Source organism: Chaetodon auriga, chromosome 5 (assembly GCF_051107435.1).
Source record: "Chaetodon auriga isolate fChaAug3 chromosome 5, fChaAug3.hap1, whole genome shotgun sequence".
In the NCBI taxonomy this organism is placed as follows: domain Eukaryota; kingdom Metazoa; phylum Chordata; class Actinopteri; order Chaetodontiformes; family Chaetodontidae; genus Chaetodon; species Chaetodon auriga.
In genome coordinates this window covers 15580145-15596439 of record NC_135078.1, presented here as the reverse complement: position 1 = coordinate 15596439, position 16295 = coordinate 15580145, and the positions used below count along the sequence as shown (strand labels likewise).

Sequence of the window (16295 nt, the reverse complement as noted above, 5' to 3'; positions counted from 1 at the left end):
TAATCATGTTCATTCTGTTTTTTCCATCACCCAAACACTCATTTGCAGTAGTACAGCAAAAATGTAGCGCAGAGAAATAATGCTTTTGACTGAAAGAAACTAGCCTGCAGATCACACACCATGGTGGCGTTGCTGCACCACAGCCACAGTGGTGGGAAGTTTGCAAACAGGCACAGTGATACACGCTGATGCTGAATGAACAAAATGTGTTTGAACAAGGAAAGGTAGGGTGCAAAGGGTTTGTTCACAAAACTCCACAGTGCAAGTTTAATTAGTTTGATGATTAAACAAATCTTATAATGCACAAAAACAATCCACTCTCAGCAGCCATAGATTCAGCTGATAATGCAAGATAACATTGCAATTCAACATCAGCGCATCAGTCTTACACTTTAAGAGCACCAGAGAGAGGAGAGAGGCAAAACACTGAACAGAAGCAATGGGGAGGCAGGATTTTTTTTTTTTTTTTTTAAATGTACCTCAAAACATACAACATAAAGTACAGGGCAAGGACAGTATACAGTACCTGGAATTTTTGTTTACCATCACAATCAATAATCAGTGGTAGAAGATGTTCTTAGTCTCTTAAGTAATTGTCTAAAAATACTCCATTATAAGTAAAAGTTCTGAATTCAAAATGTTACTCGGGTAAAAGCACATACGTATAGCATAAAGTAGCTTACGATGGAAATACTCAAGTAAAGTACAAGAGCGTCACACTACTGTGCTTGAGTAAATGTATGTACGGCAGTCGATAATATGTAAATCTTGAGGAAAAGTGCTTTTTTTCGTTCTACTTATTCAACATAAGTAATTTAAGGAGCATTAGGACAAAAACACGTATACTTCCAGAGAGTTTTATCCAAATAGAATAAGTACCAACAGAGGTCATAATCAGCCTTAAATATGGTTGATTTCGTTTCTGTATTTCAATGAACTGTACAATCATGAAAATGGTGAAAAAAAATGCTGAAAATGGTACAAATATGATCCATTATAAATACTCAGCTATGCTTGAATCTCTCTGTCTGAAGTCTGTTTTCTTATTATTGAACTCTTTTTCTCTTTGCATAGTCCTTGAATCAGACAGTCCTCCAACATCAGCAGCCCTTGAGTTAATACAAGTAAAGCACATCTCTGTTATTGTAAAGCTGTTTATTTACACAGATCATCACCATAACAGAGCCCGTACCAGCCCCAGGGTGAAAATTAATCCCCTCAGCCAGTGACACTGGCCAGCGTGCTTGAATAATTAAAACAAGTCTACAGCTATGCTTTTGGCTCTGTGAGGCTGTACTTGCACACAGCTTTAGGCTAGATGGTAATGTCATCAGAATATTTACCACACTCACCGCCTTAGCATGTTAGCAATGAAAAATGTTCTAATTAGTACAAGCACAAAGTTCAGCTGAGGCTGATGAGAATGTAATTTGTTTTGCAAGTATTTGGTCATAAACCAAAGTATGGGACAAAAGTGACCTGATGATGGTACTCAATGAAAAGTCAGAGGATCACCAAAGTTATTAGAACTAATTCATAATATGAACACAAAACTCATCAAGATATGTTGCTGAAAACAAAAAATGTCTCTGGAGACCACACATATTTACACAAAATTTCACTTCTGCGCTGACTGGTGTCAATGCAGTAGCATTAGCATGTTGCTGTTCAGTAGCATTAGTATAGTGCTGGTGACCACAGCTAAAAGCCCCCGCATGCTCACTTCCAGTCTCGACACCCCGTCCCGGGCACTGGGTTCTATATTTTTCTTCAAGTACTTCTCAGAGTAAACCATGTACAACGCCAAGCATCTCCTGACCTTCAGCTGGTTGATCAGTGCCGGGTAGCCGATCTCCACAATGCTGACTGTGTCATCATCATCATCATCATTAGTGGCGGTTTTTCCGAGAGCCTGTGAAGCTGGAGGCTCAGGATTGGCTCTAGTCTGATTTTGAGGCTGGAGAGTTGAAGGTGCAGAGGTGGAGGAGTTGCCTGCTGCAGTGCTGTTGCTCTCTGTGGTGTTGCTGCCAGTGTCTGGAGCTGAGGAGACAGCAGTGGTTGTAGTTTTGGTTGTGGCAGCTGGTTTGTTGTTCGGCTGTCGATTCTCTGCAGGCAGAAGGTCTCTTCTCTTCATGCAGTCATCCATGTAGTTATCATAGTTTTGAGGGGGTTTGCTGTAGCTGTAGTCTCTGCCGTAGTCATTGGTATCAGTAGACTTGATACCATATTTCTTGTACATATAGTGGTTGTAGTAATACTCCTCCTGGGGGCTGTGGAAGTTGAAGTGAGGACGGGGGAACCTTCCTAGCCCGTAGCCCAGGGCCATTCCTGCCATAGCCCCTCCTGCTGCCGCCATCATCGCATTGCCTCCAAACTGTCTGGATTTTTCTTTGGGATACACGCCCATTGTCTGAACTGATTGGGAAAAGGGAGATCCGCCCCCAGCACCATAACCCCCGTATCCAAAGCCCCCACCATAGCGAGGGCTCAGGATTTTGTTGTTTGGGTTGTAGTTAATGTATCCACCTGGATAACCTCCATAACCACCATAGCCACCATAACCTCCTCCATACGGGTAGCCCTGTGCTGGGTAACCTCCACCTGGATAACCCCCTGGTTGCTGGGGGAAACCACCTTGGTTAGGGTAGTTCCCTGGATGCTGGGGGTAACCCCCTTGGTTAGGGTAGCTCCCTGGATGCTGGGGGTAACCTCCTTGGTTGGGGTTAGGGTAGCTACCTGGATGCTGGGGGTAACCTCCGTGGTTGGGGTTAGGGTAGCCCCCGGGATGCTGGGGGTAACCTCCTTGGTTGGGGTTAGGGTACCTCCCTGGTTGTTGGGGGTAACCTCCTTGGTTGGGGTTTGGGTAGCCCCCTGGTTGTTGGGGGTAACCTCCTTGGTTGGGGTTTGGGTAGCCCCCTGGTTGTTGGGGGTAACCTCCTTGGTTGGGGTTTGGGTAGCCCCCTGGTTGTTGGGGGTAACTACCTTGGTTAGGGTAGCTCCCTGGTCGATCTGGTTGCTTGGGGTAGCTCCCTTGGTTGGATTGTTTGGGTGGTTTAGACTGTTTGGGGGTGATTTTGGGAGTCTTCTTAAAGAAATTTATCTTACTACCAAACCCTCCTCCCTTTTTGGCCAGTGAGAAATGATCCAAGAGAAAGGACAGACACAACACAGCTATTACAGTCAGCTTCATCCTTGCACTGCAGAGGGGAGCCAGAGAAAGAAGCGTAAAGAGAACAACAGTAGAAATTATCACATTTTTTACAATTAAAAAGTGTAAGCAGCACACACCTTACTCAATTTAAAATCGGACACAAACAAAGCACAAGATGTGTGTCTGTAGGTAAGAAGGGATGGGGGGGGGGATAGCTAGTACTGCACCTGTTCTATCCCAACAACATGGGCCAGCTGACTGTGTCATGCCATCGTCTGGCAAAAACTGATTTCCAGTTTATAGAACTCAATATTCACAATTGTGGCCAAAGAAACAGCGTAATCAGACATGACACTTTCTGACACTATTACAGGAAATACTATACAACTGTTTTCGATGTTAATATGTGTTTAATAAGTACAATGTCATATTATTAACATTATTGAGATATGTTATCTTATGTTTGGAAACTAGACTGTATGATTTTGGGATGGGTTACACATAAAATAAAGACATTCTTTCTTTTGCAATGATCCTTAAGACTTTGCATTATTTAGCTTGCATTATTATACCTGCTGTAACCAATCCAGTCATTTCAAACAGTTTAAATATCTTTAAAATAGACGGCAATCAGTTTTTGACGGACGATAACTTCTGGGCACAGCCCTCCTGTCAGGCTGAAAATAGCTCCGACCTCTCAGACTGTAAGCTGACTGCAGGCGGCCATATGTTACTCTTCACACTCCTGTATGTCATTAACGTTGTGTTCAGGACTTTTTCTTAAGGCATTCATGATCATCAAGGAAATACAATAAGCACACGGTACAGGTATGCCACATGACTTAATAGTAATAGTAATGTCTTTACTAAATCGTCCCATATGACATGCACATGTTCACCAGCTTTGTTCTCTGGAAACAGACCAGAAAGTTTTTGGAGCAAGACAGGCGCATTCAGTGAACGGTCGGTGACGCACTGAGCGTCTATTTCCAGAAAGCATCTTCTATTCAAGAAAATTTGGAGTCCAGTGTTATCAACCTTAAAAGATCCAGAAACACATGGACACATACCGCTGACCTTGAAACTTGGACGTCCACTCGGCAACTTCGGTACAGTTGGAAAGATTCAAACTTCCCGTCTCAATAAGCGAAATGTCGTTTAAGTACAAACGACGCCTCTGTCCACCCGCAGTGAGATGCACAATGAACACCGACCTGACTTTAATGAACACCGGCAGCTCAACAAGCTGGACAAATAACAGCGTGCAGGGACCGTCCACAAAGTGCAACACAGAGAGACCACCAACATGTTCAATAGCTTTGACATTATTTGGGAGGATTTTTAATGAAAAATATTCAATAACATTCAACAATGCTAATTCCTTAATAATAACAACGATAACGACGATGATAATAATAATAATAATAATAATAATAATAATAATAATAATAATAAGAAGAAGAAGAAGAAGAAGAAGAAGAAGTTTATATATTCATATAAAATAGACGATGCACTAAGATGGAGGTGTGTAGCAATGACATAAAACTGATGAACTTTCCCAGTTCACGCCTGTTGTGTCCCAGCCTGCCATGTCTTCATCATACCCAGAGTCAACCGCTGTAGATCACCTCTGTAATGTAATCCCACAGGGTTAACGTGAAGGTTACGGTATTATAGCAGCCTGGTAATTGCAGTGGTAGTGTTAGGGTTAGTGATTGGAAGCGCTGAAATGGAGGAGACACGAAGGGAACGGACAAAATTTCATGCTCTTTACTAAAGGAGAGGTTAATGTTACAGAAAGAAATAATGAAGAAATGGCGGGACAGGTGAGATAACAGCAGTAAAAAAAACAAAACAAAACAAAACAAAAAAAAAACATCAGTGGCATACAAATAATAATAATAATAATGCATAAGGTGAGTCCAGAAGAAAAGAAGGGAGTTAATTAGACTAAGGTTTGACCACACATGGTGATATAAAACACTGTTTCATGAGCAAAACACATGATTAGTGCTCTGAATGTAAAGTTACGGAGATGCTGTTGGGACTTTGTGGGTATTCAGGGACCAGGACATGCAGTACAAGACAAATATTTGAAAAACAAATATATAAACATACATATTTTGAAGAGATAGGATTAGAGTGGGTTTATTTGTGCGTGCGTTATCTTATCTTACCTTATCTTAATTCTGTCATTTAATTGTTATCCTATTCACAAGGGAAAATGTCTCGTACTACATACTCCGGTCCACTAGGTGGCGGAACTCGCCTGCAACCCCCCTAAGAGCAGAAGAAGAAGAAGAAGAAGGAGCGGAAGCAAACCAAGTAGCGTCAGCAACGTAATCCGCGTGCAGACACTGAGGGAACAGGGAGACAACATTGCTGTTGTAGCGCAGCTGATTATTTCACTTGTAATTAAATAACAATGTCTTTGGTAAAGCATTTAGGTGTTGTCAGCGACAGACTGACTGCTGCTGCTGAGGAAATATTCGGAGTTTTTAATGAGACTCTCTTGAAGTATGAGGAAGAGATCGATCGACAGCGCAAACTGCTGGATACAGTGTGGACTCCTGAAATAAAGCTACACAGAATAGGTGTGTGAGTTGATTATTTTAATACCACAAAACAGGAATTTAACTTGTATACAAACTGTTTAATGAATGAACGTTAGTGGCACCAATTTGTTCGCATGTCTGCATTTGTTTTTTTCCCATCACAGTATTGCCCTTTTTGTTTTGTCTCTGTCCCTCCAGAGCTCCAACAGCAACATGTCTGTAAGGAGGAGGAGAAGGAGGAGGTTCTCTGTGACCAGCAGAGGGGCTCCAGTGTGGACCAAGAGGAGCCAGAACCTCCACAGATCAAAGAGGAAGAGGAGGGACACTGGACCAGTCAGGAGGGAGAGCAGCTTGTACTGAAGCAGGAGACTGAAGACTTTATGTTGACTCCTGCTCATGAGGGAAGTGACTACAGTGACCCAGAACCAAGAAATGACCCCCAGCCTCTCTCTAACAGCTCTCAGGGCCAAGATCAGAGAGGAGGCGAGCATGGACACTCAGGGTCAACAGATGCAGAGCCAAAGCCAACGGGAAGCGGAAGTCTCAGTAATGATGTATGCAAGCCTAACGGGTCAGAGATTCACTGTAATGCTCCAAGAGGTAAAAAGTCTTTCAAATGTGACACTTGTGGGAAAAATTATAAGTCTAAGTCAGCATTGGTTTTTCATAAGAAAAGCCACACTGGTGATAAACCACATAAATGCGACACCTGTGGGAAAAAATTCAATCGTGTAACAGTGTTGAACAATCATATGAGAATCCACACGGGTGAGAAGCCTTTTCCTTGCAAAACATGCGGCAAATATTTCAGATGCAGGAGTGGCTTGTTGGCCCACATGAGAACCCACACAGATGAGAGGCCGTATCATTGCAACACCTGCGGGAAAAGATTTCGTGACATTTCCGCATCGAAAAGGCATATAGCAAGCCACATAGGTGAGAGGCCACATTCTTGCAAAACATGTGGGAAAAAATTCATACATAAGAACACTTTGAAAGCCCACATGAGAACCCACACAGGTGAGAAGCCGTTCCTTTGCAAGACCTGCGGGCAAAGATTCGGTGTCCTGGGAGCATTGACCAGACACATTACGCTCCACACGGGTGAGAGGCCGCATGTTTGCAAAACATGTGGAAAAAAATTCACATCTAGTAGCGAATTGAAAGTCCACATTAGAGTCCACACAGGTGAGAAGCCGTTCCTTTGCAAGACCTGCGGGCAAAGATTCAGTGTCCTGGGAGCATTGACCAGACACATTACGCTCCACACGGGTGAGAGGCCGCATGTTTGCGATACATGTGGAAAAAAATTCACATGTAGTAGCGAATTGAAAGTCCACATCAGAATCCACACAGGTGAGAAGCCGTACCTTTGCAAGACATGTGGGAAAAGATTCAATGTCAAGTCCACATTGAACAAACATGTGAGAATCCACACGGGTGAGAGGCCGTATCTTTGCAAAACATGCGGAAAAGATTTCTCACACAATAGTGCCTTAAGAGTCCACATGAGAATCCACACAGGTGAGAAGCCGTACCATTGTGAGACCTGTGGGAAAAGATTTACTGAGCTTTCCGGGTTGAACAGGCATATACCAAACCACACAGGTGAGAAGCCGCTTTCTTGCAAAATATGTGGAAAAGGTTTCATACAGCCTCATTCGTTGACAGTCCACATGAGAACCCACACGGGTGAGAAGCCGTACCTTTGCAAGATTTGCGGGGAAAGATTCCACGTCAAGTCAGTACTGAACAGACATATGATACATCACACAGGTGAGAAGCAGCATTGTTGTGAAACATGTGGAAAAAAATTCACATCTAGTAGCGAATTGAATGTCCACACCAGAACCCACACAGGTGAGAAGCCGTACCTTTGCGAGACATGTGGGAAACATTTCACGCATAGAAGTGCCTTGTCGACCCACATGAGAAGAATCCACACGGGTAAAAAAACGCTAATTACTTGCAAAATACAGGAGGTTTTTCAGATTTAATGGTGCATCGATCGTCTAGACTGCCAGACTCTGTCGTCATTTCTGAGGCTAAAGGTTGTTTAAAGGTGATATGATCTGCTTCAAAGCTCAGTGATGTTAAGTTATTATTAGTTTATGGGCTATAAAGTTTAGAGTCCTCAATGTTTCAGTAGACTTTGCAGTAGTAACATTTCTTTGATGTGATTCATCTGAAATTTGGAAGGCTTCTTAGATTAATCTCTAGATATTTCATGTTTCTTCATCAATGTGTTTCTCAGCATTACATTTCAGACAGCTGCACTAAAATGAGGTTTTTATGTGTGTGAATATTAATGTCGGGGGTCAGGCTGTCCAGTGGAAGTTGATCGAATGAAGTATGTGCTGTAACACCATTTGATTCCCACCGTTCGATATTAAGTGTCATTTTATTATTTTTCTCATGTTTTGTGCTCCCAGTTACTCGGACTGATATTCTGACATTGATAGATTGAATGATCGACTTAATAAGCAATATCCCCATAATGTTAGTGGAGCCTGTGATAATTAGTGCCCAGATAAAGTTGGAGAATGAAATGCTGTTATTTCATGTGTGATGATAAAAACCTGCACTTCAATCTTCTCTTTGAACAGAAGAATAAAATCTCGTTCAGCCCAAGTTGTCCTGACTGGTTTTATAGTTTCTTACAACACAGACTGATGTCAGAGAAGCGTTAAGTAGAGAGCAAACGTTGCCACCTGCTTCTCGAAGCTGAACACGAGTGCAGGTTATTGTGACCCATTTGTGTTACTTTACAATGATGCAAACACCTTTCGTAACTTCATACACAACGTACGTTTCATCATATCTCGTCAATTTTTTCTACAATACTTCGTCGAAGCTTACACATCTTCTTCCATGCTGCATTTATTTGAACATTGCAGTTTTCCACTACGAGGTGATGATACAAAAAGTTATGAGCAAATTATGTGAGATTTTTTTTTAGGCCACTGGTTCCAAACTTCATATGCTGTTGGGTAGTTTAATCTACAACAATGCGTCATATTCTGTAAGTACTGGCAATGTATGATTTGCACTGGACGGTAAGGGTATGAGAAATTGTAATCTGAAAAGTAACTTGTGACTAAAGTTGTCAGACAAATGTAGTGGAGTAAAAAGTCCAACATGCACCTCTGAGATGGAGAAGTGCAAAGTTGCATAAAATGTAAATACTAGAATACAAGCACTTGAGTAAATGTACTTAGTTACATTCCACCACTGTCTGTATGAGGCCTCCTTCACGCCTGTGCATGAAGTGAGATTTTACATTTCAGTGACTGACATCACTGTTATATTTACACTGATGCTTTGAGGCTGCTGTGACAAATCTAGATGAACTCTCTGACACTGAGACATCTGACCCTAGCTTTTGTGAGGACTTGTGTACCAACTAAAACCTTCTGCACATAAAACAATAAACCATGCTTCTTGGCTAGACTCAGGCAGCTCTGCCAGGCTACAGAAGAGGCCCACAGAGCCATAAAAACATTAATGCATGAGGTGAGCCCAGAAGAAAAAGAAGGGAGTTAACTAGACTAAGGTTTGACCACACATGGTGATATAAAACACAGTTTCTGCCAGAGGAAAGCACAGGATTAGTGCTCTGAATGTAAAATTACAGAGATGCTCTTGGGACTTTGTGGGTATTCAGGGACTAGGACATGGAGTACAAGACAAATGGAGAGCAGGTCTGAAATATTTCTATTCTGTTCTATTATAAGATTAAATATTTTAAAGAGATGGGATTAGAGTGGGTTTATCTGTGCGTGCATGTGTTTGTGTGCGTGTGTTATCTTAATTCTGTCATTTAATTTTTATTCTATTCACAAGGGAAAATGTCTCGTACTACATACTCCGGTCCACTAGGTGGCGGAACTCGCCTGCAACTCCCTTAAGAGCAGAAGAAGAAGAAGAAAGGGAAGCAAACCAATCAGAAGCATTACCCGCGTGCACTGAGGTAACCGGGAAACAACATTGTCGTTGTAACGCAGCTGATTGTTCCGTTTGTAATTAAATAACAATGTCTTTAGTAAAACATTTTAGAGGTTTTGTCAGCGACAGACTGACTGCTGCTGCTGAGGAAATATTCGGAGTTTTTAATGAGACTCTCTTGAAGTATGAGGAAGAGATCGATCGACAGCGCAAACTGCTGGATACAGTGTGGACTCCTGAAATAAAGCTACACAGAATAGGTGTGTGAACTTGGTTATTTTAATACCACAAAACAGGAATTTCACTTGTATACAAACTGTTTAATGAATGAACGTTTGTGGCATAATTTGTTAGCATGTCTGCATTTGTTTCTTTCCCATCACAGTATTGCCCTTTTTGTTTTGTCTCTGTCATTCCAGAGCTCCCACAGCTACATGTCTGTAAGGAGGGGGAGAAGGAGGAGGTTCTCTGTGACCAGCAGAGGAACTCCAGTGTGGACCAAGAGGAGCCAGAACCTCCACAGATCAAAGAGGAAGAGGAGGGACTCTGCACCAGTCTGGACCAAGAGGAGCCAGAACCTCCACAGATCAAAGAGGAAGAGGAGGGACACTGGACCAGTCAGGAGGGAGAGCAGCTTGTACTGAAGCAGGAGACTGAAGACTTTATGTTGACTCCTGCTCATGAGGGAAGTGACCACAGTGACCCAGAACCAAGAAATGACCCCCAGCCTCTCTCTAACAGCTCTCAGAGCCAAGATCAGAGAGGAGGCGAGCATGGACACTCAGGGTCAACAGATGCAGAGCCAAAGCCAACGGGAAGCGGAAGTCTCAGTAATGATGTATGCAAGCCTAACGGGTCAGAGATTCACTGTAATGCTCCAAGAGGTAAAAAGTCTTTCAAATGTGACACTTGTGGGAAAAATTATAAGTCTAAGTCGGCATTGGTTTTTCACAAGAAAAGGCACACTGGTGATAAACCACATAAATGCGACACCTGTGGGAAAAAATTCAGTCGCGTAACCGTGTTGAACAATCATATGAGAATCCACACGGGTGAGAAGCCTTTTCCTTGCAAAACATGCGGCAAATATTTCAGATGCAGGAGTGGCTTGTTGGCCCACATGAGAACCCACACAGATGAGAGGCCGTATCATTGCAACACCTGCGGGAAAAGATTTCGTGACATTTCTGCATCGAAAAGGCATATAGCAAGCCACATAGGTGAGAGGCCACATTCTTGCAAAACATGTGGGAAAAAATTCATACATAAGAACACTTTGAAAGCCCACATGAGAACCCACACAGGTGAGAAGCCGTTCCTTTGCAAGACCTGCGGGCAAAGATTCAGTGTCCTGGGAGCATTGACCAGACATATTACCCTCCACACGGGTGAGAGGCCGCATGTTTGCGAAACATGTGGAAAAAAATTCACATCTAGTAGCGAATTGAAAGTCCACATTAGAGTCCACACAGGTGAGAAGCCATACCTTTGCAAGACATGTGGGAAAAGATTCAGTGTCAAGTCCACATTGAACAAACATGTGAGAATCCACACGGGTGAGAGGCCGTATCTTTGCAAAACATGCGGAAAAGATTTCACACACAGTAGTGCCTTAAGAGTCCACATGAGAATCCACACAGGTGAGAAGCCGTACCATTGTGAGACCTGTGGGAAAAGATTTACTGAGCTTTCCGGGTTGAACAGGCATATACCAAACCACACAGGTGAGAAGCCGCTTTCTTGCAAAATATGTGGAAAAGGTTTCATACAGCCTCATTCGTTGACAGTCCACATGAGAACCCACACGGGTGAGAAGCCGTACCATTGCAAGATTTGCGGGGAAAGATTCCACGTCAAGTCAGTACTGAACAGACATATGATACACCACACAGGTGAGAAGCAGCATTCTTGTGAAACATGTGGAAAAAAATTCACATCTAGTAGCGAATTGAATGTCCACATCAGAACCCACACAGGTGAGAAGCCGTACCTTTGCGAGACATGTGGGAAACATTTCACGCATAGAAGTGCCTTGTCGACCCACATGAGAAGAATCCACACGGGTAAAAAAACGCTAATTACTTGCAAAATACAGGAGGTTTTTCAGATTTAATGGTGCATCGATCGTCTAGACTGCCAGACTCTGTCGTCATTTCTGAGGCTAAAGGTTGTTTAAAGGTGATATGATCTGCTTCAAAGCTCAGTGATGTTAAGTTATTATTAGTTTATGGGCTATAAAGTTTAGAGTCCTCAATGTTTCAGTAGACTTTGCAGTAGTAACATTTCTTTGATGTGATTCATCTGAAATTTGGAAGGCTTCTTAGATTAATCTCTAGATATTTCATGTTTCTTCATCAATGTGTTTCTCAGCATTACATTTCAGACAGCTGCACTAAAATGAGGTTTTTTATGTGTGTGAATATTAATGTCGGGGGTCAGACTCTCCAGTGGAAGTTGATTGAATGAAGTATGTGCTGTAACACCATTTGATTCCCACCGTTCGATATAAAGTGTCATTTTATTATTGTTCTCATGTTTTGTGCTCCCAGTTACTCGGACTGATATTCTGACATTGATAGATTGAATGATCGACTTAATAAGCAATATCCCCCTAAATGTTAGTAGAGCCTGTGATAATTAGTGCCCAGATGAGGTTGGAGAATGAAATGCTGTTATTTCATGTGTGATGATAAAAACCTGCACTTCAATCTTCTCTTTGAACAGAAGAATAAAATCTCGTTCAGCCCAAGTTGTCCTGACTGGTTTTATAGTTTCTTACAACACAAACTGATGTCAGAGAAGCGTTAAGTAGAGAGCAAACGTTGCCACCTGCTTCTCGAAGCTGAACACGAGTGCAGGTTATTATGACCTATTTGTGTGACTTTACAATGATGCAAACACCTTTCATAGTTAAAATATGTGGCAATGCATGGTTTGCATTGGACAGTAAGGGTATGAGAAATTGTAATCTGAAAAGTAAGTAGCAACTTAAGTTGTCAGATAAATGTAGTGGAGTCCAACATGCACCTCTGAGATGGAGAAGAAGTAGAAAGTTGCATAAAATGTCCCCTTCCTGTCTATAAGGTCTGTGCTGACCAGCTGACATATATTCACACCAATTTCCCCTTATGCCTCAAATGCTCCATAAAAACTCCAGTTCCTTCAACAGTGACCACCATCACCATCCTTAAAAACATTGCTTTGGTTTCTGGGATCCACAATCTCCCATGACCTAAGATGGACTTCAAGCATAACCTCAATCATCAAGAATGCACAACAGAGGACATACTTCCTGCTTAAACTCATGAAGTTCAATGTGCCTCAGCAGCTGTTGATTTATCAACATAGTTGCTGGTTAATGGAAGTAAATTTTAAAGAACAGCTTAGAGACTCCGTGTCAGAGTGTCTTGTTTTTTATACTAAATCATCATGTGTGAAATATTAAAAAACGACTGTCAGTTAAAATAGTTCAAAGCGAGTTAGATGTGCTTCCTTGCTCTGACATTAAACATCAGTTTCAGTAAAACGCCATCAGTTGAAAACGGAAAGAAAAGCTCCCGCACTTCCGCTGTCGGAACTTTACAGTGTGACACCCAGCGGAAGTAAACAAAACACTCGTAGCGTTAGCTGAATGCGCGTGTTGAATTAGCTGGAAGACGATATTGTAGTCGTAGCACAGCTAATTATTTCGCTTGTAATTAAACAACAATGTCTTCAATTGAGTATTTTAGCGAGTTTGTCAACGAGCAGCTGACTGCTGCTGCCGAGGAAATATTCAGAGTTTTCAAGAAAACTATCTTCGCATATGAGGAAGAGCTCAGTCGACAGCGCAAACTGCTGGATACAGTCTGGACACCTGAAATAAAGCTACACAGGATAGGTGTGTAAACTTGATTATTTTAACACCACGAATTTAACTAGTATACAGACTGTTTAATGATTGAACGTTTGTGGCATAACTCGTTCGCGTCCAATCACAGTATTGTCCTATTTGTTTTGTCTCCGTCCCTCCAGACCTCCCTCAGCATCATGTCCGTAAGACCGAGGAGGAGGTTCTCTGTGACCAGCAGAAGATCTCCAGTGTGGACCAAGAGGAGCCAGAACTTCCACAGATCAAAGAGGAAGAGGAGGAACTCTGCACCAGTCTGGAGGGAGAGCAGCTTGTACTGAAGCAGGAGACTGAAGACTTTATGTTGATTCCTGCTCATGAGGGAAGTGACCGCAGTGACCCAGAACCAAGAAATGACCACCAGCTTCTCTCTAACAGCTCTCAGAGCCAAGATCAGAGAGGAGGCGAGCATGGACACTCAGGGTCAACAGATGCAGAGCCAAAGCCAACGGGAAGCGGAAGTAATGAAATTCACTGTAATGCTCCAAGAGGTAAAAAGTCTTTCAAATGTGACACTTGTGGGAAAGATAATAAGACTAAGTCAAAATTAGATATTCACATGAGAATGCACACTGGTGAGAAACCATATACTTGCAGCACTTGTGGGAAAAAATTCAATCAGATATCAGTATTGAACAGTCATATCAGAATCCACACGGGTGAGAAGCCTTATCCTTGCAAAACATGCGGCAAATGTTTCAGATGCTCGAGTGGCTTGTGGGCCCACATGAGAACCCACTCAAGTAAGAGGCCGTACCTTTGCAACACCTGTGGGAAAGGATTTGGTGACACTTCTACATTGAAGAGGCATATTGCAAGCCACACAGGTGAGAGGCCATATTCTTGCAAAACATGTGGGAAAAAATTCACACGTAGTAGTGTCTTGAAAATCCACCTGAGAGTCCACACAGGTGAGAAGCCGTACCTTTGCAAGACCTGCGGGGAAAGTTTCAGAGTCATGTCAGGGTTGAAAAGACATATGAAAATCCACACCGACGAGAAGCCGTATTCTTGCGAAACGTGTGGAAAAGGTTTCCGATTTGGCAGCGACTTGACAGTCCACACGAGAGTCCACACAGGCGAGAAGCCGTACCTTTGCAAGGCTTGTGGGAAATATTTCATGTCGACAAGTGCCTTGTCGATCCACATGAGAAGAACCCACACAGATGAAAGGCTAATTACTTGCAGAACATTGGAGGTTTTTCAGATTTAATGGTTCAGTGTCTGGACTGGCAAAGCTTGTAAGCTCTCGTACAGGCAAGTGTATTTTGTGTTTATGGGAGATGATTCAGTTTTGATGGTTCAGGGTCAAAACACACAACAACTTGCAGAAGTGAGGAGCCACATAACTGCATAATAAATGGGGGAAAGTGGGAAAATGGAGAGAAATGAGAAACTCTGTCCAAAGACTTATACGTAAGGCAAAAACAAAATACTACAAAAACGAAATGCAAAACCTAAAGAAAAAGAACCCCAAGGAGTGGTGGGACTTTGTAAATAATGGCCTAGGAAGAACTAAATCATCCGATGCAAGAATCAAAATACAGGGAGTAGATGAAAACAAAGCTGCAGAAGCTCTGAACAACTTCTTTGCCAAATCATGGACAAAAACAACGGACTGCTACTTTTCCCCTCTATCTAGACCTCTCACACAAAGCGACATTTGCAGCATAGGCGAGATGAAGCTAGCTCTAACTCGTCTGGACCCCCAGAAAGCAAGTGGGCCGGATGGCATTCCAACATGGCTGCTCAAAGAACAGGCAGAGGACCTGGCCCCAGTCATTACACATCTGGCCAACTGCTCTTACCAACAAGGGCGTATTCCAGACATATGGAAAGAGTCGAATGTCTGTCCCATACCCAAAGGCCAAGACCCCGGCTCAATTTCAGATTGGCGTCCCATCTCTCTAACCTCTTGTGTAGGGAAAACAGTAGAACGGTTTGTTTTAAAAAAGCTCATGCCCACAGTGCTTGATGTGTGTAAAAATCAGTATGCATATCTGCCCAAGCACAGTACCACAACAGCTTTAGTTAGAGCAATGCACACCTGGCTCACTGAAACCGACTCCAAACCAACAATGGTAAGAGTACTGTTGGCAGATATGTCAAAGGCGTTTGACAGAATTGATCACGGGACCCTGATGAAAAACATACTGGACTTGAAGTTGTACCCATCTCTGACAGCCTGGATACACAGTTACATCACAGGGAGGAGACAAAGAGTGGTAGCAAATGGGGCCTACAGCCCCTGGATTGAAGTCACATCTGGGGTGCCACAAGGGGGGGTAGTCTCCCCATATGTCTTCCTCCTCTATATGGCTACCCGGGATGCTGTGTTTGAGGACACCCTTGATGTGGGATATGCGGACGACATTGGGTTGTCGAGAGCAATCCCCATATGTGACATCGAGACAGACACATCAATGCGCCTGGAGGCACAAAGGCTGGACGAATGGGCAGCAAAGAACAACATGATGTTAAATGGGAAAAAATCGGTTGAATTACGGATATGCTTTGCACGTGACCCCCCACAACCTCCTCCCCTGGTGCTGGGGGGACAGGTCGTACCTGTTGCGGAAACAACAAAATATCTGGGATACCACCTGGACCAAAAGCTGACTGGAGATGTACACATTGAGAAGGCAGTAAAAACCGCCTCCAAGCGGCTGCACTATCTCACCGTTATGGCGAGATACGGTCTACCTGCAGATGACCTTATCACCATGTATACCACTCTCATCAGGCCATGTCTTGA

At 43.0% G+C, this 16295-nt stretch overlaps 3 protein-coding genes across 3 annotated transcripts; 2 read left to right on the top strand and 1 right to left on the bottom strand.

Annotated features, from left to right (window-relative positions):
- Positions 1-1639: 1639 nt before the first annotated feature.
- On the bottom strand, positions 1640-4353 carry prnpb (prion protein b). The gene is made up of 2 exons (XM_076731333.1): positions 4222-4353; positions 1640-3197 (listed from the first exon to the last, which is right to left on the bottom strand). The coding sequence occupies exon 2, from the start codon at positions 3188-3190 to the stop codon at positions 1640-1642; it is 1551 nt and encodes a 516-aa protein (XP_076587448.1). The 5' UTR covers positions 3191-3197; positions 4222-4353.
- Positions 4354-5021: 668 nt separating this feature from the next.
- On the top strand, positions 5022-8329 carry LOC143320294 (uncharacterized). The gene is made up of 2 exons (XM_076729795.1): positions 5022-5745; positions 5905-8329. Exons 1-2 carry the CDS (start codon positions 5577-5579, stop codon positions 7701-7703), a joined length of 1968 nt encoding a protein of 655 aa, XP_076585910.1. The 5' UTR covers positions 5022-5576; the 3' UTR covers positions 7704-8329.
- Positions 8330-13239: 4910 nt separating this feature from the next.
- LOC143320295 (uncharacterized) lies at positions 13240-14894 on the top strand. The gene is made up of 2 exons (XM_076729796.1): positions 13240-13531; positions 13666-14894. Exons 1-2 carry the CDS (start codon positions 13360-13362, stop codon positions 14751-14753), a joined length of 1260 nt encoding a protein of 419 aa, XP_076585911.1. The 5' UTR covers positions 13240-13359; the 3' UTR covers positions 14754-14894.
- The last annotated feature ends 1401 nt before the right edge of the window (positions 14895-16295 follow it).